The sequence below is a fragment of the Channa argus genome, chromosome 2 (genome assembly GCF_033026475.1).
Source record: "Channa argus isolate prfri chromosome 2, Channa argus male v1.0, whole genome shotgun sequence".
Lineage (NCBI taxonomy): Eukaryota > Metazoa > Chordata > Actinopteri > Anabantiformes > Channidae > Channa > Channa argus.
The window spans coordinates 20,537,763-20,565,721 of NC_090198.1; the positions used below are offsets into that span (position 1 = coordinate 20,537,763).

Here is a 27,959-nt window from a genome sequence, read left to right on the forward strand (position 1 = left end):
AAGAGTTTGAAGGTGTGGGTTAGAGCTACTTATCTGCAGCTTTTGTTATAGTGTATTGAGCTCCATGGCAAACAGTTTCTGGACTGCTGCATGGTTGATGGCTAGTAAATCCAAGCGTTTACTTTCTACTTACACACCTCATGGGTGTGTTTAATATAGACTGAAAAAAGATTATAATTGGTTGTGCAGATTGTCAATACTAGTGTTTGAGATGCAATTTATGTATAGACAGTATTGCTACAACATGGCTGTAGTGCAAATACTTGAGTGAATGATGGTTATATAATGCCTACAGCCAACTCTTTTCATGCTGTCTTGGGCTCATGAGAGCTGAAGTGCCATATGGTTTTACTGTGAGGCTAATAGTGAGTGAGTGTTTACTTATGAAAAGTGGGACATTGCTAAAAAAACACTGTAGAAAACTCTAGTATTTGGACAGGAGCTGAAGTGTGACCTTGTGGCTTTGACAATACCTGGTGGGGCGGGATTCAAACCCACCGCCTTCTGTATCCCACTCTACTACAAATACTGTACGGGTAATACAGTATTTGTAGTATTTTGTGTCATTATATATTGACATTAAAGTATTATATACATTATTTGCAATAATTGTATTACTATAGGCAGCATATGCCCATTTTGTTTAATGTTTATAACACTAATTATTTGGGTAAGTATACTGGGCTGTATACTTCAGTCACAATGCTTTACAGACAGGCTAGTTCACAAGTCGTTAAGGCTTTTTATGGTGACCCACTGTTTTTCATTTATGAAAACTGGAATGGAGGGACTTTTACCTTGGTTGATCTATAGTAAGCTAAAATGGCATGTAGGGACTATTTTCTGGTAATTTTTGCATCCCAAAACCTGTAGACTTTTATTTATTTATTTATTGTCCTTTTACCTTATCCTGTGAGTTCAGGGTGGTTGAATAAAGGCACCTAATAAGATTTGTTCACAATATCAAAAGTACAGAAAATCACCACCCTTATTCTCTAATATATAAATCACATACACTCTAAGAAAGGTGACAATTCTACTACGTGTATTATTGAGGTCAAAGTGCGTGATGGAGTTACAATGATCTGCATTATTTTAGGAGGTGGCTCTAATATTTTGGTCTGCTAAATAACTTTTATACAATAAGTTAAAATAGTTCATTGATTTATTTTGCTTCTCTTATTCTGCAGTCAAGCCTGGACTACTACCTTACTCATTAATAGCCATAGGTGTGTTGCTTTTGGCCTCTATAGATATCAGTTCATTGGCACATTGTTTACAGTATCTGATAGAAAAGCAACGCTTGCGCTGTTAAGCTTAAACAATTACTGGCCTTGTGAATAGATGTATAATGCTAGAGCAATACTAAATCCAGTACACATTCGGCTAATACTAGTTTAAGATGATATATGACCAACCCCGACCTTCCTTTGCCTTTCAGATTGGGTCAAAGCACCTCCCAGAGAGATAATATTATGTAAAGAAACTGCAGAACTAAGTGCTGTTCAGTTTGAAAGTTTTAAGTGACTAGAAGCCAGGCCTCTCCTCTCTTCCCTGTGACACTGCACATGGGATAAAATTCAGTCAGGACTTTGCCTCCGGAGAGGGAGAAAGCGGTGCTTGGCAGCTCACAGCTGATCCTCACAGTACTGCTGCCTTCACTGTCTATGTCCAATAGCTCCTGCTGTCTATTCTGGGATTAGCGGGAGGTGTTGTTTTAGGATTGGGAGGAATCTCAGTGTGTCAATGAGTGAAGAAAAACCCCAAAATAACAATAAAAGAAACATGCTGCACCACTGACAGCCCATTAATCCATAATGCCATAATTTTCCACTTTGTGAATCAATCATAATTCCCATTATTCCAACCTTACAAAACATATTGCGTTACACCATCTGTTAGCCTTTATAATGACAGAAAAAAAAAGAACACAAATGCAATCACTCCAAATTTATACATTTTGTTTCATTACTGCTTCAAGATTTTTAGACAGACTTCAGACTTTACATACTGTAGATGCAACATTTATAATTATGCTCTTACTTATTTCAAGTTAATATCATTATAATTGAAAATATAAGAACCTCACTGCTTTTTTTTATCCTTGAAATCAAGATGGACAGATGAACAAAGTTGATTTGATCGTTCATGTAGCCTAATTTGAGGCAGCTACAGGTGCTGTTAACATTTACCATGTCTTTCAGCAGCTTCTGCTCATGAATCAACTCTGTGATCTGCTCCAACTGCCTCAGATACGCTGCTGAAACCTTGTTCCCTGTGAAGGAAGTTAATTAGAAAGGTTTGTGTTGAGAATCAGAGGATATGTGCTTAAACAGTTAAGAAACAGTGCAGTGATGTATAAGAGGAAGGTTATGAAAACTAGTAGCAGATGGAGTTCTTAAGAAACATTTGCACTGGTGGGTTTTTAACAGTTGTCAGAAAACAATGTGGTCTGTGGCACACAAAATAAATCAAATAATGTTCTGGCTTAAAGCTGTTAAGCGTGAGATACCTGAGAAATTCATTGTTGGTTTTAAACTTTTTGGGATTGTTGACAATACCAAAGTTTTAAAAGTCATCATGCCTCTCTTTTTAAGGATTACACCCAAAACTGTAGTCCCATATTTCCCTTCATGGTCCTTTTCATTTACAGTCATACTTACTTAAGAAGTTGTTCCAATTCTCGCTTTATCTTTCTCACTACAGGTGGACCCTGGTAGGTGAAAGCAGTGTACACCTGAATCAATGACGCACCAGCACGGATCTTCTCCATAGCATCTTGCCCACTCGCCACGCCACCGATTCCAACAATTGGTACTTTTCCTGAGTTAATGTAGAGTACTGTCTTACTACTAACGTAAATACAAATGGACAACATACACTGATGGGGAAAAAAGTACCTTTAGTGAGGCTGTACATCTCCCTGATATTTCTAGTGGAGAGGTCCTTGAGAGGTGGCCCACTTAGCCCACCCTCCTCGGATTTATGAGGATCCTGCAGCGTCTCTGGCCTGGACGTCGTGGTGTTTGACACCATTAAACCATCCACTTTGAGCTGCAAACACAGAACACACAGACAGAGGTGAGGATAGAAAGTAAATACCTCATGTAGCTGCAGGAGCAGTAGTGATGTATGTGAATGATTACAGGCCATCTGACTTTGACAAACCTCTAATGTAAATTGTACTGTGTTAAAGACAAAGATAAGGTATAATAAAATATTTTATTGTATTTTCTTAACATCTCTCCTATTAATGATCATTGCATTCTCATCCCAGTAAAAACAAAAACATGGCCCTTTTCTTTATACACTCTACCTACGGCATTAGGGATGTGAAGGAGAAGGAGCCTGAAGAGAGAGAGAGAGAGATATATATATATATATATATATATATATATATATATATATATATATATATATATAATATGAGAATTAATTTTTTATATATATATATATATATATATATACACATAAACACACACACACACAAACACACAGTATATCTGTAATTATGATACCAACTGACAGCTTAAACAAAAAATCTGAGCTTAAAGATTCAAGAACATCCTTTTAATTTCACTATTCTTAATCTTAATACAACTATTTTTGTGTTTCTTATTTGTTTAATATGTCTAGTCCTATTATAGTAAGAGTGAGATTTTAATGATCTACTTCATACCGCTTCATTTATCTGGCCAGCAACACAACAGTCATTAAAATAAAAGGGTGCATGCACCTTTGCAAAGGTGTTTGCATGCAAGGAGGTCACATTGGAGACTCAAGGCATCAAGGAAGAAGCTGAGCTTAAACTCAGGAGTTCCCTGTGCTGGGTTTGCATAATGTTTTCAGTATTACTCGGAAGAGATAAAAGTGTGACACAACAAGAGACGACAGATTAAAGAATATGTAACAAATTTAATTGGTCTGGTTGGAAAATTGGTCTGCAAACATAAGTAGACATATTCCTATACGTTGAAATATGTAAAAGGGTAGATGTGAAACAAAAGATTGCATATATTCTTATGGAATATTAAAAAAATAATAAATTAATCTAAGAACAAATCAGAAAATCTGTTAAAATGCACAAAATAGGTAATTAAATGACAATAACAATTATCTACCAACCTCAATGACAAGAGCAGCAATGTCTCGTTTGTCCTGAGGAGTAAGGTCAGGAGCAATCTTCACCAGGATCGGAGGTCTATGTTCACACTGCAGAGCATCACGCTCCTTCAACACCTGAGGAAATGTGAGTGTATCAGGTGAGACAGCGGAGAGAGGACCTGCTATTAGAACCTGAACAAAAAAGACTGTACTGTGCAGAACTATAAGACAATAAATGTTACTTAAAAAGCAACTTACATTGTCTAAACTTGACACAATATGTATGAAATGTAAAATCATTTGAAAGTCATCATTGATCAAATCATCATTGATCATTTGAAAGGCTGACATGTATCTATAGAGATGGAGTTTTCCTCCTGACCACAGTGATAACATCTGATTGCTCTGCATTTAAAGTGTCTCAGGAACAAACATGCTTTAGAGACAGAAAACAGAGGACGTACGTACGCAGAATTAATGTAGTAAGCAGAGTTACAATATAGCATAAGACAATAATAAAGCTACTATTAATATTCAACGAATAAATACGCCAACTGGCACAAAATCAATTGGCATTTATTTTGATCATGTTTCAAGGAAAAATGTCAGACATTTACTAACTTATTTGTTGCTCATTTTTATCATATATGACAGTATCCCAAACACTCGTGCTGTTAGGTGAAGAAAACAACCAATCTAAATATGTTATTCACAATGTTCTGATTCAATACCAAACAATAGGTAATACAAATTTTAGTCTAGCATACAGCATATGACAATGACCTCCCTCCATTTATAGGGGACAGGTTGAGCAATGATGTTTTTTGGCACTGTTAGGCATAAACCCAGTCATTTACAAACATTCAGACAGTCCTACCTTGCATAACAGCTGGTGGAGTTCAGCCCTCCTCTGCAGCTTTCGGAGACCTGGTGTATTCGGACAGCTGACGTTGACCACCAGGTAGTCTGCCAGCGGGCCCAGCACTCTCACCCCCTCTGAGTAATCTCCCACTGCATCCTGGGACAGCTCGTTCATGCCAATGTTGATGCCCAGGGGAAGGCCAGCTAAAAACACACACGGACACATACACACAAACATACGCACACGAATGTAGGACAGGAAGGTTCAGACAAACACAAACAGACACTGCAATATCAGACATATGATTCAACGGGGGCAAAGGCTGTTGATGTGCTAAATGGGCTGTACGAGGCAATAAAACTGGTGCCAAAGAGTGGTCAAGATCATTCAAATCGAACAAAGAGCAGAACAGAAAAGTGCATTAAACCACAAAGCTTTTTTGTTCAATGTTTCCCCATCAAAATCTAACTGACTGGTAAATGTTAAATGTATGGGGACCAAACTGGACGAATCGGTTTTCTGACTTAAATTACTGAATTAAAATACTACTACGAACTACAAGCTGCAAGTTTTTTTTGTTTTTTAGTTGAATCATTTGTCACTGATTATTTAAGCAGTAATTAGACAATATGAGGAGCAGCTACTGACCTTTACTGTGCTCTAGCTGTGTTTTCTCTCTGGCCTTCAGCCTCTGCTGAACATTTATCGCACCAAAGCTTTTGAAACCATATCTGGGGCCAGACACAGACACGGACACGGACACAGACACCATAATTTTAATTACCAGGCTAAATAAAAACATTCAAAGATAAATCTTTACCAACTAATGAATTCAGATGAATACAGTATCACACGTCATACAAAATACATTTTAATTATTCCGTTTGGGACAGCTTCTTCCTCCCATCAGTGTATTTTCTGAGATACTGGCTTTGTTTTGAGCATGGATTAAGTTTTGTTATAAAATCATAGCATTTAAGTCCAATGTCCATTATTAAAAAGGACAAACCTAATCCTTTAATCAGAACACAAAGCTTTCAGCTTATAATTAGACACTGAGATTTTGCTTGCTTTGCTTTAATTCCTTTACATACAGTAATGTTGATAATGTTAAACTCAATACTTTTGGTTGCTAATGTGTAGATAATTCTGAATGAATATGTGAATTTTTTTAAAGATGAGTCTCTTTATTTACCTCATTGAAACAAAGGCTCATTGTAACAAATTGGTAAGAAATTGAGACAAACCCTTGAAGCTTATTCTCAGATTTGTTAACGTAGTAGCAAACCTGTAGGCGACATAATCTCTTTGAACATACACAGCAATACATTGCTTTAATACTCTCTCAACTTAATTACTACTTATTATAAGATAAATTGAGTTCAGTAACAAGATTATATTGGACCATTAAATATACAATATTATTTATACAACAAATGACTGTTTGCTGTTGAATAATATTGCAATATTCTGAGATGTTTGCAGGGATGTTGGATGTGCACCTAATGTACTGGCAAGTATACATGATACTGTAAATGTATAGGCATATAGAGCCAACAGCCCTGCAAACACCCCCTGAAATGGTCATAAAGTTAAACCAACACCTTTTTGAAACAGTAAAATAAATCATCATTATAACTTTTATGAAGTTAGGATTTGCATTAGGACTGCATTAGTTTTAATTAGGTGGGAACTGAGTGCATGTTGCCTTATCAAAACATACCTGTTAATAATTGCCTGATCTTTGATGAGCCGAAACACACGTGGTTTGGGGTTTCCCTTTTGAGCTTTTGGAGTAACTGTCCCCACTTCAACAAAGCCAAAACCCATTTTGTACAAGCCGTCTACAGCCTCCCCATCCTTGTCAAAGCCTGCAGCAAACCCAACGGGGTTTTTAAACTTCATTCTCATAATATTCACTTCCTGCAGAGACAAAACAACAAACAAGAAAGAGTCTCAAACTGTCTACAATCAATCTGATGCTTCAGACTAGACAGAAGACAGCATGCTTACCAGTGATGCAGGGTCCTTGTAGAAGTTTAGAGGAACCAGACCCCAACTTATCATCTTTACTGACAAATCATGCGCGGTCTCAGGCTTCACAATGCTGATCAGTGGGGGCATCAGCTGATTGGCATAGAAACGCTCATCTCCAACCACAGTCAGGTAGGAAGCAAACAGAAGTCCACCTGAACCGAGGACCTTCACTGCGTCTTTGAATGGCTTTTGTTGACAGACCAGACACAAAATAGCAAAAACATGTACATAAAAATACATACAATTGTGTCTTCTGAAATTATATCAGATATTTATCAAGTTACTACTTCAATTTAAGTACTCATAATATTCCCTGAAACCTAACTTCTTCAACAACCACAGATTGTACACACAGCAGGGACTGTCTGTTTCAGGTCCTTCCACAGCACTTCTACATTAGAAGTTCAGATCTTTGACTTAGCCTGGCCACAACATTAAAACTGACATGCTTTAACCATTTTTATGTATAACGATTTGTGTGTCTATTCATATGCTTGCTGCATGATCCACTTTCTGTTGATGGTGAGTTCACAGATGGGTACTTTGACATTTTCCACTAGAATCTGCTTGCGCAACCAGAATTATTAGCTCATAAGCTATGGCAAGTCATCCTGTTACAGAAGCCCAAATTATAACGTTGCCACTACTATGTTATACAGATGGGATAAGGTTCCTTTGCTGAAATGCAGAGTTTTTTTTGCCATCAAACATAAAGAATTACGCCAAAAACTTTTACTCTGGTTCTACTTAAGCCTCCTGGCTTCTCCGCATGACCTTGAGCAAAGTGTAGTAAAGCAGTAATGTCTGTTATGGAGAGTTGCAGCTTCCTTCTTGCTACTCTACCATACACATTATTGTTGTTCACTTGGTTCATGCAAAATCTCTTAGTATCACCATTTCCCCTCACTTTTATCTTTTCCTTGCTTCTTAGTTCCTCCCACTAAAGAGGCATGGAGGGATGCAAAACAGAGACACAACATGTGTTGTTCTTTCCTCCGAACTGGCATCTTCAGTTACATCTGCTCTCGGATCAGCGGCTTAGCTGGATCGGCTGTCAGTCAGACTTAGAGATTTGTAACTTTTCGAGATTGTATTTGCTCATAGAGATACAAATTGTCTAAATCTTATGGACAGTTGAGTGTATTTCTTTCCAATTAACGTGTGTTTAAATCTTTTCCACATCTGTAAATAAAAAAACCCCCTACATTCTATACTTTTAGTGTGCTCATATTAAAATTGTGTGGAAATTTTCACTGATCAGACGCTGAGCACAAGCCTACATAAGCACATAGATACCGGCAACATATTTTTTTAAAGGCTGATTATTTGCATCTGCATGCATTGGGCTTGTAAATCCAATATTCATTACTGTGCATATATACATTTCGATTGTTTTATTGCCAAAGTTTTGTATATAAACGATTTACTGAACAAAAGGTTTTAAACAAATGGAAATTCTTTTTCTCTTCCTTTTGGCCGTTGCCTTTCAGGGGTCGCCACAGCGAATCATATGCCTCCATTTAACCCTATCCTCTGCATCCTCTTCTTTCACACCAACTAACTTCATGTCCTCTCTCACTACATCCAGAAATCTCCTCTTTGGTCTTCCTCTAGACCTCCTGCCTGGCAGCTCCAACCTCAGCATCTTTCTACCGATATATTCACAGTTTCTCCTCTGAACATGTCCAAAGCACCTCAATCTGGCATCTCTGACGTTATCTCCTTAACATCTAACATGAGCTGTCCCTCTGATTAATTCATTCCTGATCCTGTCCATCCTCGTCACTCCCAAAGAGAACTTCAACATCTTAAGCTCTGCTACCTCCAGCTCTGCCTCTGCCCTTTCTTCAGTGCCACCGTCTCTAAGCCGACCTCTCACCACCGTCTTGAACACCTTTTTATGTAAATATTTTTACATCAAACTGCTTTTCTACCGAACTTGGATTTTCAGCCTCCTGTGACTAAATAAATGGCATAATCACAGATAATTAAAGGCGCTGGTGATCGATTTAATTCTGATCATCTGCAGCATCAAAACACCAACAGGATCCCAAAATAGTGTGTCAGTCTGGTAAAAGAATTCAATGAATTCCAGGATGATCATATGTATCTTTGCTTGTTTTATGCACATAAAGTTCACTGATCTCTCCCAACCTTTACAGCTGAATAACTTTGATTGACTCTTTGGTCATCAAAGGTCAGTGGAAAACAAAACATCAGATACATCAGCATATTATGTTGTTATGGAAAATCTGAAATGTAATATCCTGCCTCTTAAGCTGCTACGTAGATGTTCCACTATTTTCACAAGCTGCTTTCTAACTTTGTGGGTGTACAGAGGGTTAATCTAAAGAATGTAAAGGAGGCTGATGAAAGCAGAGTTGTGGGTTAAGAAACGACACATTTATCTAAGAGAGACAATGAAATGTAAACATGTCTGGCAAACTGACAAATCTGCAGTTTGTGATTTTCTATGCAGCTAACTATGATAGGATGAGAATGTTTACAGACTCATCAATAATGATGAACACAACAACTTTCACTCAATTTTCACTTCGGACAAAGTACATTCCAACAAACTTCAGCAATCTACATACAATTTGGTTATACACAGATGATAGTTACTAATAGAAAAATTGTGGTGTTAACTTTATTTTAGGATTAATTAGGTGAATGCCGCCAAAACAAGTCACTATCTTTACTATTAGCTGGAATCCATGATTATGGCCCTGGGTCTCATGGAATCCCTTATCCTTCTGTCTCCCTCGAAAAACTTTAGGGAACGATACACACAGCTGCAATAAATACAACCACAAAAAATGACAGAAATAGACGCAAAATGACGAACACATAGAACTATTACAAAGACAGAAATTGAATCACAAGAGGAGAAAAACAACCACTTGATACAGAGACCAACGTCTGTGGATCTTGTTCCTGTGTAGGATGAGGGCTTCCCCCGAGTCTTTATGACATTTTGTTACAATAATCGTCCGAGTTTCCTGAAGGTAAATTAAGCTAAGGACAGATACAGAAGCAGCCAACATTTGTTTAAGTGGTAATAATTAGCACAGACTACTTTAATGTTTAACGCAGCTTTAGGCGGAGCTAGCAGTTAGCAAACAGGAAAATAAACTCTCACATAACGTTTTGTGGCGACATGAGAAACCAGCGTCTAAATGTGTCTGACTGTATCTTAAAATTACCATAATTTGCAGTTATCTGTTCCGTGATGGATGATTACCCCGCCACTGCTTTTCTTAACGTTCTTAACGTTTCTTAACTACACAAACACAACAAACGTGGTGCAACTTCCTTGTGCACCACGTATGTTTTCACTTCCTTTTTTCCTTCACCACATCATCTTCGTGATGGTTGGATCCTGGCTATGGCTGATGGAGCAGATGCAAAGATATTGGCCTGTCAATGTTTACACCTTTTCAACCAAGTTAAGATGCTCCTCTGGAGTTAGCAAGTACAATTAAAATTACTCCACAGGAGGAGGGTTAGGAACTTATGGAACTAAAGGTAACAAAACAACAAACTAAACACATACAGGGTAATCAACGGACTAAATTGGCTGCTCGTGCGGTAAGCGTATCGCGTCACTTCCTGTTTCTGCACACTCTTGGGTTTCTACCGAAGGATTGTTTACTGATTAATTGTAGCTGTTATTTTTACTTAAATAAGTGGTTTCTTCGCACAAGAATTAATACTTAGTCGTAACATACGCTTGTATTATACAAGCACCTGCTTTTGCAGGCATAACCAGCTAAAGTTTACAAGTTCCACATTTATCTTATATTAGCTTCGTTAGCTTAGCGGTTATCCATTAGCAATGGCTTCTCTGTCTCCCTCTGTTTCTCCTTCTCTCACTTGCTCGGTGTGTCTTATGTTCAGTTTTTCCTCTGCCTCCTTTAGTGATAATGGTATATGTAATAAGTGTAAGGTTTTTGCAGCTTTGGAGGCGAGGCTCACGGAATTGGAAGCACGGCTCCGCACCATGGAAAACAACTCAGCTAGTCAGGCCCCGGTAGCTGGTGCGGGCCGACCTAGCGTAGCCCCTGCTAGCTGTCCCCCGGCAGTTCCTGAGCAGCCGGGAAGCCAGTCCGGCTGGGTGACGGTTCGTAAGAGATCTAATGCTAAACAGACGCCCGAGGTTAACCACCAGTCGGTTCACGTTTCTAACCGATTTTCCCCACTCAGCGACACACCCGCTGAGAAACCAACTCTGGTAATTGGCAGCTCCATAGTCAGAAACGTGAAGTTAGAGACTCCAGCGGCCGTAGTCAAATGTCTTCCTGGGGCCAGAGCGGGCGACGTTGAATCATATTTGAAACTCCTGGCTAAGGATAAACGTAAATACAGTAATATTATTATTCACGTGGGAGTTAATGACGCCCGATTACGCAAATCGGAGGTCACTAAAATGAACGTTGAATCGGTGTGTAACTTTGCCAAAACAATGTCGGACTCCGTAATTTTCTCTGGCCCCCTGCCAAATCTGACCGGTGACGACATGTACACCCGTATGTCGTCATTCAACCGCTGGCTGTCTAGGTGGTGTCCAGCAAACGATGTGGGCTACATAGACAATTGGAAACGTTTTTGGGGAAAACCTAGGCTGATTAGGAGAGATGGCATCCATCCTACTTTAGATGGTGCAGCTTTCTTATCCAGAAATATGGCCGGTTTTATTAAACAACCAAAAGTATGACAATCCAGAGTTGAGCCTAGGATGCAGAGATCCAGTCCTACACGCCTCTCTGCAGTGTCCTTACAACCGTCACCCCCCCACAACTCCCACATACCTATAGAGACTGTGTCTGTTCCCCGACCTAAATTACATAAAGTAAATATGACAACAAGAGGAGTTAATCATAATAACCTAATAAAAGTTAAGACTACTCTTACAGAACAAAACCCCAAAACTATTAAATGTGGATTATTAAATATCAGATCTCTCTCTTCTAAATCTCTGTTAGTAAATGACTTAATAAGTGATCATCAATTCGATTTATTCTGTGTCACTGAAACTTGGTTGCAGCAGGAAGAATATGTCAGTTTAAATGAGTCAACCCCCTTAAGTCATATTAATTATCATGTTCCTAGAAGCACAGGCCGAGGTGGAGGAGTTGCAGCAATCTTCCATTGTAGCTTATCAATAAACCCTAGACCTAAACATAGTTATAACTCATTTGAGAGCCTTACTCTTAGCCTTTCACTCCCAAACTGGAAAACTCAAAAACCACTATTATTTGTTATCGTGTACCGTCCTCCAGTCCCTTATTCAGAGTTTTTGATTGAATTTTCTGATTTTCTATCTGATTTAGTGCTTAGTACAGATAAAGTCATTATAGTGGGTGACTTTAACATCCATGTAGATGCTGACAGTAACTGCCTGAGCACTGCCTTTAATTCATTATTAGATTCAATTGGTTTTTCCCAAAATGTAAATAAACCCACTCACTGTTTTAGTCACACGTTAGACCTTGTCCTTACGTATGGAATTGAAGCGGATAATTTAACCATATTTCCTCACGACTCTCTTCTGTCTGACCATTTTTTAATAACATTTGAATTTACAATAACAGACTATATAGCAGGTAGGGAAAAATTCCACTATAGCAGATGCTTAAGTGAAAAAGCTGTCAACAAATTTAAAGAAATTATTTCTTCATCATTTGCTTCACCATATGTTAATACAATGGAAAGTAGTCTCCTTAATGTTACTCCTGCACAAGTAGATTATCTCGTTGACAATTCTGCAGCCTCACTACGTACAATACTCGATAGTGTTGCCCCTCTGAAAAAGAAGGCAGTAAACCAGCAGAGGCGATCTCCATGGTATAGTTCACAAACACGCAACTTAAAACAGGAAACACGAAAGTTAGAAAGGAAGTGGCGTTCCAGAAAGTTAGAAGAATCTCATTTAGCCTGGAAAAATAGTTTAAAAATGTACAAAAAAGCTTTCAGTGATGCCAGAACAGCATATTATTCATCATTAATAGAAGAAAATAAGAACAACCCCCGGTTTCTGTTCAGCACTGTAGCCAGGCTGACTAAGAGCCATAGTTCTGTTGAGCCCACTATTCCCTTAACTTTGAGCAGCAATGACTTCATGAGCTTCTTTATGAATAAAATTGTAGCTATTAGAGAACGAATTCACCAGATCCTCCCCCCAAAAATTACAGATAGATCTTCATGTTCAACAGTGCTAGAGTCATCGATAAGGCCCCACTCCCTGTTAGACTGCTTTTTACCCATAGATCTCTCTGAGCTAACTTCAATTATTACCTCATCTAAACCAACAACCTGTCTGCTAGACCCTATTCCAACTAAGCTGCTCAAGGAAGCTTTACCCTTAATAGATACATTCATATTAGATATCATAAATCTGTCTTTAGAAACAGGCTATGTACCACAGGCCTATAAGGTAGCTGTAATTAAACCATTACTTAAAAAACCCTGTCTTGACCCAGGTGTTTTAGCCAATTACAGACCAATATCTAATCTCCCCTTTATTTCTAAAATAATTGAAAAAGTAGTCGCAAAACAATTATGTGATCACCTTCATAGGAATAATTTGTATGAAGACTTTCAGTCAGGATTTAGAGTTCATCATAGTACAGAAACAGCACTGGTAAAAGTCACCAACGATCTTCTCATGGCCTCAGATACTGGACTCATCTCTATACTTGTTCTGTTAGATCTTAGTGCTGCATTTGATACCATTGATCATAACATTTTATTACAGAGACTGGAACATGAAAATGGAATTACAGGAACTGCACTAGGTTGGTTTAAATCTTATCTATCTGATAGATTTCAATTTGTTCATGTTAATGATGAATCCTCCATGCACACAAAGGTTAGCTATGGAGTTCCACAAGGCTCTGTGTTAGGACCAATACTTTTTACTTTATATATGTCTCCTTTAGGCAACATTCTTAGAAAACACTCCATAAATTTCCAATGTTATGCTGATGATACCCAGCTATATTTATCTATGGAACCAGATGAAAATAATCAGTTAATAAAGCTTCAAGCATGCCTACAAGACATCAAGGCCTGGATGTCCCACAATTTTTTACTTTTAAACTCAGACAAAACTGAAGTCATAGTATTTGGGCCCAAAAATCTCAGAGATATGATGTCCAACCATATTGTCACACTAGATGGCATAAGTCTGGCCTCCAGTACTACTGCAAGGAACCTTGGAGTTATTTTTGATCAGGATCTATCCTTTAACTCACATATAAAACAAATCTCTAGAACAGCCTTCTTCCACCTACGGAACATTGCCAAAATTAGGAGCATCCTGTCTCAAAGTGATGCCGAAAAACTGGTCCATGCATTTGTTACCTCTAGGTTGGACTACTGTAATTCCCTACTTTCAGGATGCCCCAGTAACTCCCTAAAGAGCCTGCAATTAATCCAAAATGCTGCAGCAAGAGTGCTGACTGGAACTAGCAAGAGAGATCATATTTCACCTTCACTAGCTTCTCTCCATTGGCTTCCCATTAAATGTAGAATAGAATTTAAAACCCTGCTTCTTACCTATAAAGCTCTGAATGGTCAGGCTCCATCATATTTAGAAGACCTCATAGCACCATATCATCCCAGTAGACCACTTTGCTCTCAGAATGCAGGCCTACTTGTGGTTCCCAGAATTTCCAAAAGTACAATGGGAGGTAGAGCCTTTAGCTATCAAGCTCCTCTCCTGTGGAACCAGCTCCCAGTTCAGATTCGGGAAGCAGACACCCTCTCTACTTTTAAGTCTAGGCTTAAAACCTTCCTTTTTAATAAAGCATATAGTTAGTTATAGTTATGCTGCCATAGGCTTAGACTGCTGGGGGACCCACCCCCCAATGCACTGAGCTCCTTTCCTCCTCTTGACCATCTCTCCTCTCCTCTCATCCAGCAATTGTCACCACTGTATGTCATTAACTCTGTGTGTTCTCTCCCGTAGTTGTCTTTGTCCTCCTCTGTCCCCCTCTCTCTGTCCCTTTCTGCAGGTGTCCCCCGGCTTTGAAGCTGTGTGTCTTCCAGCGTGAAGCTACTGATCCTACCAGTCTGCCAGATGTTTTGTTGTTGCTTTTGTTGCTCTGTTCTTTTCTCTCTCCCCTTTCCACTCACCCCAACCGGTCGAGGCAGATGGCCGTCCACCCTGAGCCTGGTTCTGCTGGAGGTTTCTTCCGTTAAAGGGAGTTTTTCCTCTCCACTGTTGCCTATGGCTTGCTCCAGGGGGAATTGTTGGGTTCTCTTTATATATCTTTATAATCTTGACTTTATTCTGTAAAGTGCCCTGAGATGACTTTGTTGTGAATTGGCGCTATATAAATAAAGTTGAATTTAATTGAATTGAATTAGGGAGATTACATTTGAAAATAATACATCTAGTTAGATTATCATGATAATAACATAAATAATAAAGTCTGTTTTTCACATTAACAGTGAGACAAAAGCAATGAGACCTGTCCTTGTTCAGTAGATTCAAGATTCAAACAACTTCATTGATCCCATAGGTAAATTGTGTTGCCTTGTTACAGCTGCTATGCGCGTAAAAAGTAGAAACGAAAACTTAAGAGTCCCCACAAAGCAAGTACAAACTACTGATCAAATAAGTAAGAAAACCCATGAATCATCTTGAGTAACTTTTGTTGAGACAAAGTGAGTCCTTCACTTTGCATCTTGTTTGAGTGTCTGAAGTGATTTTCCTAATGTATTGGGAATATATGCAGAGTTTTTCTGGAGAAAGCACTCTAATTTCCATGTGACAGACGGAAGTGACCTTGCTCAGTTGTTGCTCTAGCCACAGTTCCTGCATTACTATGTGATTTAGCTCTGTGCATTATAATAACGATTAACATGCTACTGCTAAACGCTGTCTTTTTGTGGATTTCAGGTGGACTTGTATTTTTAACTGAAAAGTCCGAGCCCTGTCGAGGCAATGACTTCTCTGCCACATGTGATTTTGTTTTCAGAAATGTCTGCTTCGAGTTTGTTGAAGATTTAAAAACCTGGTCCCAAGCCAGGAGCAGCTGTGAAAACCAAGGAGGGGAGCTCCTGAAGATGATAAACAGCCCAGTCAAAAAATTCCTGAAGAATGTCACCAGAGAGGGGAACATCACATGGTGGCTCGGGGAGGGGGTCCAGGGGGAATCTGCCATAAGTGAGTAAAGTACACACACATTTGTTTTATTTCATAGTTTATTGTTTTTTTGGCCTAAAATCAAACAGTGCTTATTTGAATCTTTCTGACACTGGCTTCACCTGCAGATTGTTCAGTGAAAAAATTAACTTTTTATTTTCAAGTAGCTTGATTTGATTATTCTTTTTCTTTTCACACTTTTATCTCATAATACCTAGGGAGGTTCCTGACTTTATTTTACATAGAAAAAGACTGGAAAATCTTTTTAATTCATCTAACAAAAATAAAACAAATACTAAATGCATTAATATTGTTTTACAGAATGCTTTGGCAGAATTAAAGAATAAAAGTTACGAAATTTCCAATTTAAATCTGGAAATCTCAAAGAGTAGTAAAATATACATAGTTTGTACTTGACACAATTAGAAGGAAAATATATAAAGGAATTATATATAACGAATTATATAAGTTATTTATTATTACATAACCTGTAGATATTTACTGCATCAAAATATTTGTAATAAAGTCAACTTTATTCAATAAAAGAATTCCTCAAACACTAACAGTTTGACAAATTATTTGTAGCTACAACCTGGACTGTTCTGTTCTTATTACTAGGTGTAGGGGGAAGAAATTGTGTCTTAAAGCAATGTCGCAAAATGTCGGCTTCCTAATGGTGTTCGTGTTCATGTTCACTCCTCTTTTCAAAACAGAAAATGGCGACAATTCAAACAACAACTGCAAATACATGAAGCTGAATCCTCTTCAGCTCATCATAACATCGGATTGCAACCAAAGCCGAGGTTTCCTCTGCATCCACAGTATGCGACAACAGCTTCTTAATCGCTTCTTTAACTCCATACTAGCTTCTCTTTATTTTAGTTTTCATTAGGTTTATATTTAATATGCTGTATGTTAAAGGTGTCTTTGTCCTTGTTTTTAAGATTTGCAGTCTTCATCAAAGGTGAGAGAAACGTTTCAGTCAGTAAGAAGCCATATAAACAACTAGACTGAATTTATTTGAAATTAATTTTCTTCATTAATTGCAGAATTCAATATTGTCCCATCGTGCAACAAGACCTCGTAAGTTAAATTGAAACAATTTACACAAATCAACTCAAACTACAATGAAAGCTAAGACTATGAGTCATAAAATGACTTTGTCTCTCTCTTTCTCTCTCTCTCTCTCTCTTTCAAATTTTAGGCCTCAAAAGAGGCTTAGATGAAATGGCTGCATCCATTGCAAACATTCAAGCACTTCTCGGGGTGAGATATGCTGATTCATTTCATATACCGGTACCATAGTAAAAGGCTTTTTCAAAAATGAAACCTAAAAGTGCTGTTTTTCTAAAAAAGGCTGCAGATAATGAACTTCATCAAATGGAAGTAACACCAGGGGAGCCCACAAATGACAACAGGGTGGGTAACATCTCTTCAGTACATATTCATAACATTCATCTCCTCTATGCTAGACTTATGTCATAGTACTGAAAATGCTGTCTGCCTTTTACGTTCACAGGACAAATTTATTCAGTATTTGTTGTCAGGCACGAGAAGTCTGACTTCAAGTTTTGCTTTGCAAAACATTGACATTATGAATCACATCATCAACTGTAGCAATGCCATTCTCCTACTCTCAGAGAAAAAATGTGACATCCAGAACAACCCGAACCCTACAGTAGGTTCAAATGACTGTATGACGAGGAATGAAACATATTCTGTTGGTATTTTGGGTCCTATACTGATGATTATGTGCAGGGATGTGCAGAGAGTTTCCTGGGGGCAGGAGCTCACATTTAAAAACTCTTTTAGGAAATCTATTAGCACAGAGCTAGAGCTAGCTTGGATTATTCTTGTAAAGTTAGTAAGCATTTCAACATACTTTTTGGTTGTTGAAAGTGGATAAAAAGTTGTAAGAAATACCCCCTGCATGTGCCTAAAGATGTGTATTTCCCCTTCCAGGCCATGTTTGAGCAGGTCTTTCAGCTCTTTCAGACAGTCGCTATGCTGTTAGGATCAACAAGTACAAATACATTTATCATGAAATTTCAAACGGGCACCATCTATCAGAGAAGGTTGGTGTGTTTCTTTCAGAATACAGCTTTAGTGATCTAGTGTATACAGTACACCACCATCTCTGTACTGTTAGAACTCTTATATAGCAATTTTTGTGTCCACCTTGTTGCAGTTTTAATCCCACTGACCTCAACAATGCAGTGCTGGGTTCAGAGGCAGATGGTGAGTTTGTCAAATTCCCCTCATATTCAGCTCTTCAGGATCAGCTGGGACTGAGCAACCCAGTCATCGCTCAGGTCTGTGTGTATTATCACCATGTGGTCATGTGTTTGTATCTTTGTAGTGATTTATTCATTTTGACAGAGATTTCTTGCTTTTCTTCTTTTTCAGCTGGCTACCTTCTCACAGAATCCCCATCCCTCTAATGACAGCATCTCAGGAACTGTTTGCAGCCTTTTTCTCAGCAATGGGGTCTCAGATATTAAGCTGACAAATTTGTCACAGATGATAGAGGTACAGCCAGTGTGTAAACTTGGTATTGTGTCTTTGCGGTGTTAAGCCAAGGGAAAGAAACGTGACAATAACAGAGAGAGGCCAGTTTAAAGACCAGGACAGTGGACATTATATACAGACAATTCAACATTATGGTCTTCCATTAGGGCCAGTTGCAAATAGACAGGGCTATTAGGACTGTTTCTCAGAGGTCGTGAAAAGCAGCTTTGTAACTATTATATAAGAGGACTGAGCAAATGTCCGTGTATAACTTTCTTAGTTTAACAGTGGAAAAACTCCCCATTCCAAACTGGGCGGAGAGACTAATAATCTAATACTTCTGCAGTAAGTAAAAGGGTGAGGAAGAAAATTGATATTGCATATAGATGCCCAGTTCAGTCAACTGAATACCTCTGTTCTTTCCCATTTTTTGATACTTTTTATGATACATTGACTCTCTTATTCCTCCCACAGTCCAAAGACACACATGTTGGGTTAATTGGTGACTCTAAATTGCCCTGAGTTAAAATGGTTGTCTGTCAGTGTATGTTTCTCTGTCTTGGCCCTGAGATAGACTTTCGACCAGAGTTTACCCCGCTTCTCACCCAATGACAGGGATGGGCTCCAGCCCCCCGACAAACCTGAACAGGATGAGCAGTTACAGATAAAGGATGGATAACTCTCTTAGCTCACCAAACTCTTTACAGTCCAGAATTAAATAAAAATCAAACACTTTCTTCTGACACAGTATTTTCTTTCTGAATATTTTTGAATTGACTAACGTTCTTCTTCCCTCTCACTGTGCAAATAAAGATATTTTGTATGATATCTGTATCTAACATATAATTAAAATATATAGCATTATGTCAGATAGTTTATTAATAATAATGAGTTGCTTTGTCTGGTTTCTCCAGATCTTTCTGTCTCGTCCCAATGCTCCACCACTGCTCAATAATACTGTTGTGCTGGAGAAAAACTCAAAAGCGCTGACCAGTATCAATGTCTCAGACCCAAATGTGACCATCTTCTTCAGTGCAGAGCCCAGTGTTAATGTATCACTGGTTGTTGCCTTATCTTATGGGTCACCTCCTAGTTCTGGATATTCTAGGAACACAGCCATCTTGGGCCCAAAAGGTAACTGTGTACATTTGCCTCCAGGTTATCTTTATAGTACTTCAATATTACACTTATGAGGGATTTTACATTTTAAAACCTACTATAAAAAGTCTGTAGAATAATCCTGATTCAGGTTCTAATAGCAGCAAAAACTTAATATGCATTGTTTGTGCTACTAAATCTACCATCTGTTGATATATTGAATAGACAAATAGTTTAAAGCTTCACTCAGTCGGTTCTTGGATTATCAAGTCATATCTTCGCTGCATTTTGAAGGAGGCTACCGTTGGATGATAACTCCAAAGATGCTACAGCAGTCTCCTGGAGTTTGGTATATTGACACTAGACTCTATAATTCCACATGGGAGCCAGGTCTGACACTGAAGATCACTTCATTTATGAGCAAGTGCCTGTTTTGGGATGTAGAAGAGGAGATATGGAGTACAGAAGGCTGCATGGTGAGTTTCCGCCATCTCTAATGCTTTGGCTCTGCATGTACAGTGACATAATTCATAATTGTCTCTTGCTCAGGTTGGAATAAAAAGCATCCCAGAGCGCACACAGTGTCTGTGTAACCACCTCACCCTGTTTGGAAGCTCCTTCTTTGTGATGCCCAACTTTGTGGACGTAGCACAAACAGCAGAGTTGTTTTCCACTGTGTCTCAGAACTATGTGGTGGTGGCACTGTTGTGCGCTTTCTTCGGCCTCTACCTGGTCACTCTGCTGTGGGCCTGCTATGCTGACCGTAGGTCCCGCTTGAAGGTCAGTTTCTCTGGAGAATTTCACACAACTGGCATCTGTTTTTAGCATTACATTATTACTTCAGGTTTGAGGTTTAGACTCATATAAACTCCCAATAATTAGTAATAAAATCCTACATTGTCTCTGTTTTTGAACGAGGAGTATTTTGTTTAAAAACTACTCAAACTATTCATTCCAATTTCCACATTTTTGCCAGTAAATTCACATTTATGCACAAATGTATGTTTATTTTGAACTCTCAGAGGAAGATAACTCTGATAGAGGACAACCACCCATGTGCCCTGTACAACTACCTGATCAGTGTCCAAACTGGCCATCGTAAGAATGCTGGGACAAGTTCTAATGTGAGAGTCTTCTTTTACATTTACTGTGAGCAGTAAACATTTTCCCAACTCACCGTGTGATCAGTGCATGTTTTCATACCTTCGCCAGTGGCTTCAGTTAAAAGTTACAAAATGGATATAACTGAACATTTAAGTTCTAGATTGTTTCAAACTCTTCTTTAAACTCTCCAGTTACAGTATGTTAAATGCATCGATTAGACAAAGCCAAATCTCACCCTTGACCCTACCACTATTTGTTCAGATGCATTATGTGCATTTTGGTTGAAACTTGTTTTCTTATGCATAAGCACAGGTGTGGTGCTTCAAATATCTACACAGTGGGTCACATGTGTAAACCCACTTCTGTTGCATTACCTCTACTGTAGGTCACAGTGAAGCTGATTGGCTCAGAGGGGGAAAGTGACACACACATCCTTACAGATCCTGACAAGCCTGTGTTTGAAAGAGGAGCTGTCGATATGTTCCTGCTGGCCACACCCTACCCACTGGGTGAAGTGAAAAACCTCAAGCTGCAGCACGACAACACTGGAGGTCACCCATCATGGTACTCACCCAGAGGCTGAGACTGAGAATACTTCAACAGCAATTAATACATTTAGCACCTCCTTCATCGGGGCACAGTGTTAAAGTTTCTCCTTTGAGATATGCAGACATGCTATTTTTTTACAGTTGCCCATGGCAGCCACCCAAAGATTTCATAACATGAAGTTTGCTTGGAGTTTTGCACACAGAGATACAGACACAGACAGACAATTTTATGAAGAACAGATATGGGTATAATTTAATTTATAAATAAGAATAGTAATACATACTCACACAGCATACTTTGGGAGCTATGCAGTAATGTTGTACTTTTAATAATATACGACCAATCCAACATCAAATGTTGATGCTTTAGCATTTGAAATACACAACTTGTGACCTGTCTTAATCGAGAACAAATTAACAATAATTTTATACACGATATGTACATTTCTCTAACCTTAAGCAAAGTGCTTTTGTTACTTAAACTCAAAACCACTGGAATCAAACTCGAAGCCGTAGCATGATACCCATACTTTATATTGGTACAGAATTCTGTCACTTTGGTGCCATTTAGTGTTTGATATTACCTAGCATTTGCATGTCTCACATAAAATGACTCATATAGTGATTTTTGTTGTTTTATAAATTCTTTTAAAAAGGTATATAAACAAGATTGTCATACAAGACCTCCAAACACGACATGTGTGGCACTTCTTTTGTAACTGCTGGCTGAGTGCTGACTGTGATGACGGCATGACCAAGAAGACTTTCAATGTTGCAAAGAACAATGAAATTGCCAGCTTCAGGTCAGTCTGGCCAGTTTACACTGCTGAAACAAACCAGCTCTGTAAGTTGTGTTATTGATTAATGTCATCGGGGTTTTTTGTTTTTCTTCATCAGGAATATTTTCCAGACCAGAACATCGACAGGCTTTAGGGATGAACACATCTGGATGTCCATTGTGAATCCTCCCTCACGTAGCCCCTTCACACGTGCCCAGAGGGTCTCTTGCTGCATGTGCCTGCTCCTCTGCACCATGGCCATCAATATCGCCTTCTGGAACGTTCCTCTAGATGAGCAATCACCTGTAATTTTTTCAATAGGTAAATTACTTTAATTTAAGTTGTTGTATGTTGACAATAATTGTGTTTGAAGCTTCTAAAAATATTCTACTGGCACATGTGCAGTTGAAACACTCTGGAGGAGTTCCTACAGGCTTGCAGCAATAAATAGACAGCGAGATGTGAGAATGCAGCCACCTTTCTAAACTGACCTTGTTTATTGCGTTTATTTAGTGTTCATGGATGCTGAAGAAGCATACTAGTAGCACCACAAACAATTTTCAAAGTTATTAATGCTTTAACTGTACAATTTGAAATTAAATTTTCAAATGAAATAGTTTAATAATCTATACGTGATTAAAATGGTAGTTATTGTTCATCCAGAAAGTATTCACTTAACTTTTTCCACATTTTGTTATTTTACAGCCTCATTTCAAAATGGATTACATTCATTATTTTCCTCAAAATTCTACAAACAATACCCCATAGTGAAAATGTGAAAGAAGTTTGTTTGAAATGTTTGCAAATTTATTACAAATAAAAGTTAAAAAAATCACATGTACACAAATAGTCACCTTTAGCACCAATTACAGCCTCAAGTCTTTTTCAGAATGATGCTACAAGCTTGTCACACCTATTTTTGGGCAGTTTCTCCAATTCTTCTTTGCAGTACCGCTCAAGCTCCATCAGGTTGGATGGTGAGCGTCGGTGCACAGCCATTTTCAGATCTTTCCAGAGATGTTCAATCAGGTTCAAGTCTGGGCTCTTGGTGGGCCACCCAAGGACATTCACAGAGTTGTCAAACATTTTTATTTATTTATCTTTGCTGTGTCCTTAGTGTCATTGTCCTCTCTGGACACTCTGGAACAGGTTTTCACCAAGGATGTCTCTGTAAATTGCTGCATTCATCTTTCCCTCGATGTTGACTAGTCTCCCAGTTCCTGCTGCTGAAAAACATCCCCACAGCATGATGCTGCCACCACCATTTTTTACTGTAGGGATGATAGTGGTGTAGCTCAGTTGGTAAGGCAGTTTTCCACGGAACACAGGGACAATGGTTCTGGCTATATGTCTAAGTGTCTCTGGGCAAGACGCTGAACCCCTAACAGGCCATTCCCCTCCCCAGTGCCAGTCCAAGCCCAGTAGAAATTGGGAAGGGTTGCATTAGGAAGGTCATCCCGCGTAACAACTGTGCCAAATCAACATGCGGACAATGATCCGCTATCGCGACCCTGAACTCGCAGGATAAGATGGAAGGTTCTCCTCTCTCCACAGAGAAACGTTGGAGCTTTTTCTTGATTGTTCAGTTTGACTGGCCGACCCCCTCTGGAAAGAGTCCTGGTGGTTCAGAACGTCTTCCATTTATGGATTATGGAGGCCATTGTGCTTATTGCTGCAGAATTATTATTTGAAAATGTAATTTCAAATTGTACAGTTAAGGCATTAATGTCTTTGAAAATTGTTTGTGGTGCTACTAGTGTGCTTCTTCAGCCTCCATGAATACTAAATAACCGCAATAAACAAGGTCAGTGAATACTTTCTGGATGCACTGTACATTTAGTATTTTCCAAAGATGTTCAACCTCGTTATATTTTTCATAAGTTAGGAGTTAAACAGCAGGAGTTAAGAGTTAATCACAAGACATTATATTAATCACTTTTAGCACAACCACATTAATGGGTAAAATACACAGCACTTACATTTTCATTTTCTTTAATCATTTTGATTTTTATCTATGGATAATTCAACTTTGGTCTGGATCTATTAATTCCAAAAGTAACCAGTGACAAACTGAACACTGTTAAAGCTCATAATTCAGTAGAAAATATGCTGCATTTAGGACCCTTGTTTTAAATATGAAGCTCAAACACACACATCCAAACAGGTCGGAACCACTTGTTGCCGATGTTATTGTGAGACCTGTGTTCACTTGGCATTCATACATTGACAACACTTTGTCATTTTTATATCTGGCCAGGTTCACTGCACATCACCTGGCAGGAGTTCATGGTGGGGGTGGAGAGTGGTCTCCTCATGTTCCCTATAAATATCCTCATCATCACTATCTTCCGAAGCATCCGACCTCGTGTCGTGAAATCCAAAAAAGACGACTTTGAAAACACAGTGAGACCCCCAGCAATTACTGTACCGACTATTTTGAAGGTGTGTTTTGTATGATTTTATTTCTATGATTGTGAGAGAGTGTGTTGTGTATTGTTACATCAATGAAGTATAACTGCCTAATTCCATATATGCATATACTTGCCTAGGAACATGTTTTGCAATCAGCTTGTGTTGCTGTTATTTTGAGCACAAAATGGTATCTTGTACGCCTAGTGTTTGGTCATTATTGTGTATCTCTCCTAGGATACAGAGCAGCTAATTTCTTTGGTGAGCGGAAGCCCAAGGAACAAGATATCAGAGATGCACAGGCTGGAGACCACTGCTGATCTCTGCCTTGGTTTGGACAGGTTGCATGAATTCATTCAGCTTATGCAAGGTACTTTATTAACAGAAATATTCTAAAAGTCTAATACAAACTGAAATAAATTTGTATTTACATAAAAGCTGACATAAACCTGAACAGCATTAGATACATGCAATTGGATGGATAAGACAGGCATCTACAGTAAACGTTCCCACGTTAGGGCAAAAGATTTGCATGAAAGATGTCATACTGGCAAACAGCTGTTCTTATGCAGTACTGGCTAAAAGGATAAGACTGGTGATAATGTTTATCTTTGTCAGCACATCCCATAGCAACACCCATCCCAAAGCACTTATCAAATTCAAACCTTCGAAAACACATCTTTCTACTCAAGCAAATATGTGATATGAATGAGAATCTAATTAAATGCTTTTTTTTAATCTGATCTTGCCACAGGAGAAACTGAGAGTGACCACCACTGGGTGTACTGCAGCAAGTTCCTCCTAGCTGGTCTTTCTCACCTCCTACTGTGCCTGGAAAAAGTGGATGGAATAAACTTCCAGAGTCCAGAAGATTACCAGCAGGCCATTAACATCACTAACCTGCTGGTCCGCAAGGCTGAGATGGTCTTCAGCAGCCACTTGGCCTGCTGGTCAGCACTCTGGGCTAAAACACACTTGAAACAAAAAAAAATCTCTGTAGAGTGTAGAAATATCACTGGAACATCTCATATGTCTTCCTCTTTTCTCTGTTTGTTCTCGTCTCTCCCCTCTCCGTGGCCCAGCCCGACACCTTTGAGGAGGACAAAGAAGAAGAAAACTGGGGGCTGCTGGCTGCCCTGGTGGTTTGTGTTCCTGGGCTGGTTCTTGTTGCTCTCCATCAGTGGAGTTTCCACTTACTTTACCCTTTTGTATGGGTTTCAGTACGGCAAAGACAAATCCATCAAGTGGGTGATGTCTCTGGGCCTCTCTCTCTTCCAGAGCATCTTTATACTGCAGCCTCTCAAAGTGGGTACAGATGGGAAAACCTTCGTTCTCAGCATTTTACATGATGTTATATTTTGACTATGTTTGAGATAATTTGTAATTTGTAGATGAATAAAATGTTTAAAAGTTCTGATTTAATAAATGTTTTTTAAGATTTTCAGCTGCTTGTTTTTGATTGTAGGTGATAGGTGTTGCTGTCTTCTTTGCTCTGCTCCTGAAACCTGTAGCTGTGGAAGAGACTGAAGAAGTTGAGCAAGTGCTGTTAGGTGAGAAAATAACATTACACAGGGGTTTATGTTTACTCTTGGTGTTTCATGCAATATGTAAAATGTCTGCAGCTCATTCCTTGGCCTTGCCTGCATGTGTGATTTAGCAATGATTAGTATAGTCCTCTTTTTATTGAATTTGTTTTAATCATCCTGTATAATCAATATTTTTGATAAACTTATAGTTATAGTTTTACTTAGTTTTCTCAATTTCACTACTCTTGTCAGCATTGTTTCCAGATGTAGGTGGCCCCTCTCTATAAATCCACTGTACAGACACAATGAACAATGAGAACATATGGCAGCTGGTGGAACCAAAAGCAAAACAAATATTGGAAATTTATATTGGACACACAAGCAAAGATTCACATGAAAAGTAGTGTTGCAGCTGGACCAGCTGGATATGTATGAATAAAATGTTTGTCACCACATTTGTCATACCAGCTGAGAAGATGATGAAATACCAGGGTAAACTGGCCACAAAATAAACCTAATACTGACCCTGGAGAGCACTATTTGAATATCCTTCATTTATTTCATCTTGTTTAAGACTTTCACTTTAAAACCTTTTATAAAACACCCAATAACAGCAACAGAAACAGAAAGAAAATTGCAAAACTAAATTTCAGAGGTAGATAGAATAGCATTTGAATAAGCATGACATAATGACATACTGAATTGCGAGATTTAGACATAGCACATACAATACTGTCCATTATTTAATCTGAACTAGTTTTTCGTATTTTATAAAGCAGATGTTCATAAAACATCATTAAACTATTTGCTTTGACAATTATAAACTATTGAGGCTTTTACATCCAGTTCCTTGGAAGTGACTTCTTTCTCTTGAATGTACACTGTCATTGTACTGTCTTCTCCATTTAACAGAGCAACATAACAAGTGGAAACAATACTCTGGCAAGGAAACACTCTGAAGAAGCTGAATTTAGCAGGATAAGCTGTTTTCTCCAATAGGCACAGCTGCAACTCATGGCATCTTCACCTAAACATTCTCGTACCTAATTGAAGTTTTACTTTCTGAATGTAGTGTACAGAATCTCCTATGCCTGATAAAGGTTTCTAAAACGCTAAGTCAGGGTAAATGTTGCTCTTACATGTCATTTACTGTCTTTCTTCATGTTTGTCTGTATAACAGTTCCTTACATTGCCAAAATTAGTAGGATCCATGTACAGAATCAAGCAGTACTGACACAGGTTTACATGTCAAAAACACAAAAACATGTCATGAACTCTGATTATAACTAAGTGATTACTGTAACTTAAAAGCATCTTACTGTTCTTATAGGAAACCTAACAATATTTATTGATGGCACAAATGATTTGGTAGTGAAAATAATGACTAGATCCGCACAGAGACACTCCTCACACCCGCAACATACCGCTGTGAATAAAACCACCAACTCTACACCAACACGTTCTTTTACTTTTTAGAAGCGTAGGAAGGTGAGTTTATATGATTGCAAATAGCATAGCTGATTGTTCATTTTTATTTTATTTCTATCAATGCTAAAGGTGTATGTCATGGCATTTCATCATACATGCCCACTGCTATATATTTCAACCTCTGAATGATTAATGCAACAGCGCTAACTACATTCAAGTTTGACCTTTGATTTGGGATTATATGCAGGTTTATAAACCATCAGATGTCCTGTCTTAGACCTTCTGTTTTTTCATTTAATCATAGAAGAATGATTTTCCTTTTTTTAATTTAATTATACTGTACAGAAGTGTGAACCCAAATAAACTGATATGACCTGGAGACATATAGTAGCTAATCAGCCT

The 27,959-nt window shown here is 38.5% G+C and overlaps 2 protein-coding genes across 6 annotated transcripts; one reads left to right on the top strand and one right to left on the bottom strand.

The window, feature by feature from the left end:
• Positions 1–1,935: 1,935 nt before the first annotated feature.
• Positions 1,936–11,331, bottom strand: dhodh (dihydroorotate dehydrogenase). Of its 2 annotated transcripts, none has more exons than XM_067496281.1 (9): positions 10,982–11,331; positions 6,980–7,189; positions 6,690–6,889; positions 5,615–5,697; positions 4,982–5,169; positions 4,126–4,239; positions 2,901–3,054; positions 2,664–2,823; positions 1,936–2,275 (listed from the first exon to the last, which is right to left on the bottom strand). In XM_067496281.1, exons 1-9 carry the CDS (start codon positions 11,006–11,008, stop codon positions 2,215–2,217), a joined length of 1,197 nt encoding a protein of 398 aa, XP_067352382.1. In that variant the 5' UTR covers positions 11,009–11,331; the 3' UTR covers positions 1,936–2,214. The 2 variants fall into 2 exon arrangements, with proteins under 2 accessions (XP_067352382.1, XP_067352383.1); XM_067496282.1 differs by lacking the exon at positions 10,982–11,331 and adding an exon at positions 10,210–10,351.
• LOC137122981 (polycystin-1-like protein 2) lies at positions 10,394–27,952 on the top strand. Of its 4 annotated transcripts, none has more exons than XM_067496275.1 (24): positions 10,394–10,531; positions 15,991–16,178; positions 16,871–16,978; positions 17,102–17,121; positions 17,207–17,240; positions 17,362–17,423; positions 17,514–17,576; positions 17,677–17,835; positions 18,120–18,232; positions 18,346–18,469; positions 18,564–18,686; positions 19,580–19,799; positions 20,058–20,239; positions 20,313–20,543; positions 20,786–20,887; positions 21,253–21,431; positions 22,072–22,218; positions 22,313–22,515; positions 24,452–24,636; positions 24,841–24,973; positions 25,358–25,553; positions 25,686–25,908; positions 26,069–26,153; positions 27,042–27,952. In XM_067496275.1, exons 2-24 carry the CDS (start codon positions 16,079–16,081, stop codon positions 27,086–27,088), a joined length of 3,039 nt encoding a protein of 1,012 aa, XP_067352376.1. In that variant the 5' UTR covers positions 10,394–10,531; positions 15,991–16,078; the 3' UTR covers positions 27,089–27,952. The 4 variants fall into 4 exon arrangements, with proteins under 4 accessions (XP_067352376.1, XP_067352378.1, XP_067352379.1 ...); XM_067496277.1 differs by having other exon boundaries at positions 10,525–10,594; XM_067496278.1 differs by lacking the exon at positions 10,394–10,531 and adding an exon at positions 15,411–15,531.
• Positions 27,953–27,959: the final 7 nt, after the last annotated feature.

Excerpts from the sequence above, each read along its gene's own strand:
- dhodh (XM_067496281.1), bottom strand. The coding sequence starts at position 11,008 with ATGGTGCGGAGCCGTGCTTCCAATTCC. Across the intron at positions 6,890-6,979 it reads ACAAGGACCCTGCATCACTG|GAAGTGAATATTATGAGAAT; the intron begins GTAAGCATGCTG and ends TTGTCTCTGCAG. Across the intron at positions 2,824-2,900 it reads GATGTACAGCCTCACTAAAG|GAAAAGTACCAATTGTTGGA; the intron begins GTACTTTTTTCC and ends ACATTAACTCAG.
- LOC137122981 (XM_067496274.1), top strand. The coding sequence starts at position 15,875 with ATGCTACTGCTAAACGCTGTCTTTTTGTGGATTTCAGGTGGACTTGTA. Across the intron at positions 18,470-18,563 it reads GCAACCCAGTCATCGCTCAG|CTGGCTACCTTCTCACAGAA; the intron begins GTCTGTGTGTAT and ends CTTCTTTTTCAG. Across the intron at positions 24,637-24,840 it reads CTGTACCGACTATTTTGAAG|GATACAGAGCAGCTAATTTC; the intron begins GTGTGTTTTGTA and ends TATCTCTCCTAG.